The following is a 5,647-nucleotide window of genomic DNA, read 5'->3' as shown; positions in this document are numbered from 1 at the left end:
TTGTGTTGTTTGTTCTTTATTCTCTGTAGATGCAGATGAAATCAGTCTATTTCCAGTCCAGGGAGACCGGAGTGCGATCGCTAACAGGCGCTGCTCTGCACAAACAGCGGTGGTGTGTTCGTTCTCCTGGGAACCTTCCTTCATTTATAAGATCATTGTTATTACAGTCCACTTGGCTGTTGTCTGTAGTGTGTCTGTGGAGAGGCGGCATGAAGGGGATTTGCTCAGCAGAAAGGAGCAAGGTGTGTGTGTTTGTGTAAGTGAGGGGGAGAAAGAAAGAAAACTGAACGGGGCTAAGCTGAGATTTCCTACATTCAGATGAAGAGTGTAATTACAGAAGAAAGAGAAGGCATATGGCACTGGTGCAGATGTGTTTACACAGTGCGCTCAGCTGGGGTTGGCTCATTATCAGAGACAGAGGAGAGGCAGAGGAGCGAGGGCAATCCCTTGTTCTTCTGTCTCTGGTGTGTGAACAAGTCTGCCTTAGTGAGAGAGATAAGCTGCTTCTTCACCTCAACACCTCACAAGCTCTCTGCAGAAATAAAGTGATTATTTGAATATGCATGTGTGTGTGGGGGAGGGGGAAGCACTGTGCCGCTTTACTTCCTACTTCTTCACCACGCCACCTGCGCTGTCCACGTTGACAGGTATCGTGGTCTCTGAGGACTCGATGGCCGGTCTGATCAAAGGCGCCTCGATGGTGAGCACCCCCTCAGGAGACAGGGAGGAGGTCACCTTCTCAACGTTAGTTGAGGAGGGGAGGCTGGAGGGAGCGATACAACACAATTAGGTTATAAGTGTAGGAAACCACTTCACAAAGAGCTCCCCGTCGTGATGAAAAAGCATCACTGACACGACTTAAACAAAGACTGACTGAAAAATCAGTGCTTCAAACACCCCTGACGGGGTCAAATCAGATCCAAGACCAGTTCAGTGCGTCCCGCTCAGTGTGTGCTGTGGCCCCTGGATGGCAGCAGAGCCCTATGAAGCTGAGGACTCAGGCAGAGGAGGGATGAACAATGAGGAGGTGGAGGCTGTTGCTGCTGCTGTTTTTCAGAGCATGAAATTCACAATCAGCAGCAGCACAGCCCTCTACAGGCCGGACCAGCCCGGAGAATCACACATAAGAGAATCAGAGGAATCTGCACCCGGCCTGAGAAAAGCCACCATCAAACAGCCACAACGAACCCATTCTAAATAATAAATCTGTTCAGAAGTGACTTGTTGACATATTCAGTGGTGTTTCCTTTTACAAACTATTTTGGGTTAAACTGGAGCCTGTCCATTGATAATTAATGAAGCCACTTACGTGTATTTCCTGGTGAAGCTCCTGGACACAAAACCGTGCTCATCCTTCCTCTCCTCGTGTTTGCCTGAGGACACAGACGAACATTATTTTACCTAAATGTGTCGATAATCTGAACCACACGCTCTCACTTCCAGGGAGTTACAGATACAGTGTTGTATTATGATTCACCCATTCTGCAGGAAGACATCTTGTGTGTGTTTGTAAAAATGCATATTTAAGGGAAAGAAAAGCGATGGGCGGGGGGAGGGGGGGGGTGCTTGAGGAACGCAGCAGCTGCAGAGGGAATGATTGCACGGTGTGGAACAGATCTGAGTACCTGTTTCAGCCACTCCACCCGCATGTCGATTATCTCATCCATAATTTTACACCACTTACACTGAAACGAGGGAGGTGTGTGAACCATCGCACCTTATAACTGTCATTATACTGTCATGACTCGCTTAAAATAAAGTTTGATCGCAGCTTTTAACTGTCAAAATAAAGTAGATTCAGTCTTTTGAAGATGCTCAACATTTAGATGATGTTCAGTAACTGAAATCAGGAATTGAGGCTCATTTCATGTAAAAAAGCGATTGCATAATAATGACTATGGAGCTAGTTCTGGCTTAGCTTGGCATAAAGATAGGAGACAGGGAGGAGGGGGGGGGGGGTGCAGCTTTGTGGAGCCCTTTGTGGTGGTATTTTTATCCAGCACAGCTCCCCCCTCCCTCCCCCATGTGGCCATACCAGCCACAGAGGAGCTTCACCAGTCTTAATCATGTCCCACCCGTCTCCCAGGCACTCAGATGGCTGGCTGTGATTCTGGCTCTACAGTCATATGTTTGCTATGACAACAGGCTGATAGAGGATGCTTTCCTCTGGGAGCTGTCCTCTTTTCAACAAGGCGACGCTGCCAGTGCGAGCGCGTGTGTCCAGCCGGGCCAAGCAGGCACTTCTTCAACATGAAGGGTCATTAGCTCTGAGTGTGCATGACAACCACTGAGAGAAGGGCTGTTGTATAAAGAGGTTGCACTCTGATGTGTAACACAACTCTGTGATATCATCTTTAAACATATCATCTTGGTTCACTGGTGACATATGAGAAATATGAGGTGGCAAATTCCATTTGGACTGGATCCCATGTTTTGTTTGTCTTTGTTGTCCCGGCCTGTCCAATCTCTCCCCAGTGAGATATTGGCCATAGCCAGGCTGTGGACCCTGTGCTTGGACATGATCCAGCAGTCCTTTTAAAGTAGCAGACACACTGGGGTGAGTCACGGCTAAATCCCCCAACTCCAGGAGTGTGATTCTTTGTGGAGTGGCAGACAGAGAGACTGACAGAGAAAAAGGGAGCTCAAGGCTTCAGGGAGCAGAGCTCAGGTTTGCTTTGGTCCTTCACCAGTCTGGACGGGAAACAAAAGCGGAGCTGCTGTAAAAGTCAACACCCACACAATGGATTGTGTGTTGTTTTGCATCTAGCAGGCGTGCTTCCAAAAGCCCCCACCCTCCAGTGTACTGGAGCTCAGTATATTGTCTCAAGACATTATGTAACTCTGCAGCAATGCATCTGCCTTGTACTTGACGTAACAAAAAGTTTTCCTTCCTTTTTATGTTGTTCTGAACTGTAGCAGTTTCTCCACACCTCATGCATGAAGCGAGACATTCTGTAATGTACCTGCCAATGCATCAGTCCTGAACATACATGTGTTATTACACTGCTGCTAGACTGAGTGGAAATTGCTTTCAACACTACAGGTTTTTAATCTGTAAGTTTATAAGAATATAATAGTGTCCCTTCCATCAGCATGCAGGACGTGACAGTGCAACAAACAGGGATCAGTGAGAGAGGAATGAAGGCTCACCAGTGATTTCCACCACTCCGTCCTTGGTTTTCACCACCAGCTCCTCAGGGGAGAAGTGGTTGACGTCCAGGGACACCTTCCAGCTGTCCTGGGTCTGCTTGATCTCTGACATGCCGCTGCTCATCTGACGGGACAGGGCACGAGCCTGCTGGGCCATCACGGGGCTGGGGTACATCATGGGCGCGTGAGGCATCACGGGCGTGTGAGGCATCATGGCGCTCATGTCCGGGGCCAGGATAGAGGGCCGCATGTACCCTGGCCAGTGGGTGCTGGGGAATGTGGAAAAGTCCTCTGGCAGGGCCGGCATGCCGAAGGTCTGGTCGAAGATCCGGCTGCTCTGGTGCCAGTCACGGAATGGGTCCCAGCTCGGGGTGCGGAGCAGGGTGAAAGGAATACGTCTCTCGGCCATGGCTGCTGTGTGGAGGCGGCGGAGGAGTGTTGTTGTGACGGTGAGCTGCTGGCTGCAGGTGTAGAGTCCTTTGGCCTCTCTGAAAATACTTTCCCAACGTGCTGTGTGCCCCTCAGCTCAGAGCTTTTATACACGCTGACACCACCCCTGTCAACAGAGTCCTCCCTTCTGACTCAAGCCCCCTCCCCCAGCTTACACCCCCAACATGCTTCTGGAAACTACTAGAATATCTATTTATGGGAGACATAGCACTCGATTGGAATCCAACAGGAAGGCCCTCCCCACCAACAGCTGCCCAGTGCACTGTTAAACCTGCCTCCCTCACTGTCTGTGTAACCCCCCCCCCCCCTCCAGACGTCCCACAGAGATAGCAGAATCTGGGAGGCTGCTGGGAAGTCGGCTCAGCCTGCTGAGCTCATACACACTCAGACTTAGATAAGACGAACCTGCTATTTCTAACGTGGCTGTGTATAGCCTATGATGTGATGTACAGTAGGTCAGGTTATTATCAGCCTCATATTAAATACACAGTTGAATATCAGTTTGTGACACGGACACAAATGGAGACTGGACTCACACAAACACAAAAACACCATTTAATGGGCCAAACAACTTAATAAACCATCAAAGGTATGATACCACTGTTCATTAGCGAGACACTGACACTCAGCAGGTCGCAGGATAAGAACCGAGGAGACGCACAACTACTTGTCTACATGTAGTCCACAATAATCAGCACACAGTGTTCACACCTGGATGTTATCTGATGCGTGTCAGAGATGTTTTCAGCGACCCTCGTGTTATTAACGTCACAAACAGGGAAGTAATAAGCTGAGGTTTCTCAGAGCTGCCGACAGCTTGACGGGCTTTTATTGCTGCCTGTTTCTGGACCTGTTGTAAGTCACGGATGTGTTCCTACCAGCTTCACACTGGCACTGAGATACTGTATTTATAAAAGACTCCTATGGCAAGGGGTTTTAACTTTAAACTGAACCACACTCTTATCTATAATTAACCTTTAGATATCCATAATATCTTTTCAATTTAAGATATCTGCAGCTTTGATTGTACCAGTCAAAGCTAAATTTAACACATCCTTAAAATGTGTAAGTGGTCCTTTTAACATTTAATAGCTAGACTGGAGAGATCCACAATGACATTCCTCCTAGGACCAATGACTTCACTTTTGCTATTCTTGTGTATCGGGCTTTCAATTTCAGATATATCCACAATTACATTTTTGATCTGCAATACAGTTATTACTAAAACTCCCATTTCAGATATCAACAGTCTAGTTTTTACTATTCCTCAATTTAATTTCAGATTAATTGCAGATGTCCATGATTTCACTTTGAATACCCAAATATGTGTTCCTTCAAGCAGTGTCGTCTGGCGCTGCCATCCCTGCACACCAGGCGATACAGTCCAGACGGTTCTGGTCTGTGGTTCAGAGCAGGAGCGTCTCTTCAGGAAGACTCCCACTGAAGTTTTATAACTGGTGTTTGTTGGATGTGAGAACGTAAACACGATGGAGGCTGCTGAGAAGAACCACCTGTCTGCTCAGTGTTAGAACATGTTTTAATGACCATATTCAAGGCAGCTGGTTTGACAACACATTTTTGCGGGTGACCACAGACTCTATGTAACAACATTAATAAGATACATAAATCAAACAGCTGTCTCTTCTTAAAGAATTAATAAAGCAATAGAAAATATGGAGATGTATAAACAACATTTCTCCTACAGAACATGCCACGTTGCTAGGCAACACAGCAGTTGTTGATGCTGCACAGTGAATGACTGTATTTGTTGCACACACCTGTCTGAAGATCACCGGGCCTCAGTCTCACTGATCTGAATGAGCTGCAGTCACAACAGGGATCATCAGACACAACAAGAGGGTGGTGCACACGTCACTGACGGTGCAGGTGAACGTAGAGGTCACAGCCGTCAGGATTACAGCATTTAGCTGGACCCAGCATGCAGCTGTTGGTCAGGTGTGTTTGATTTGGGACGGTGCATCGAATCAGCAGCTTCTTCTCTGCTGCAGCTGCTGCTTTGGCCTTTTTCATTTATGGCATTCTCACA

At 47.6% G+C, this 5,647-nt stretch overlaps 1 protein-coding gene across 1 annotated transcript; it reads right to left on the bottom strand.

The window, feature by feature from the left end:
• hspb1 (heat shock protein, alpha-crystallin-related, 1) lies at positions 1–3,676 on the bottom strand. Its single transcript, XM_056397765.1, has 3 exons — positions 3,151–3,676; positions 1,310–1,373; positions 1–763 (listed from the first exon to the last, which is right to left on the bottom strand). Exons 1-3 carry the CDS (start codon positions 3,557–3,559, stop codon positions 607–609), a joined length of 630 nt encoding a protein of 209 aa, XP_056253740.1. The 5' UTR covers positions 3,560–3,676; the 3' UTR covers positions 1–606.
• Positions 3,677–5,647: the final 1,971 nt, after the last annotated feature.

This window comes from Seriola aureovittata, chromosome 15, assembly GCF_021018895.1.
Source record: "Seriola aureovittata isolate HTS-2021-v1 ecotype China chromosome 15, ASM2101889v1, whole genome shotgun sequence".
NCBI classification, from domain to species: domain Eukaryota; kingdom Metazoa; phylum Chordata; class Actinopteri; order Carangiformes; family Carangidae; genus Seriola; species Seriola aureovittata.
Note: the sequence above shows the minus strand (reverse complement) of the source record. Positions and strands in the feature narration are given on the sequence as shown.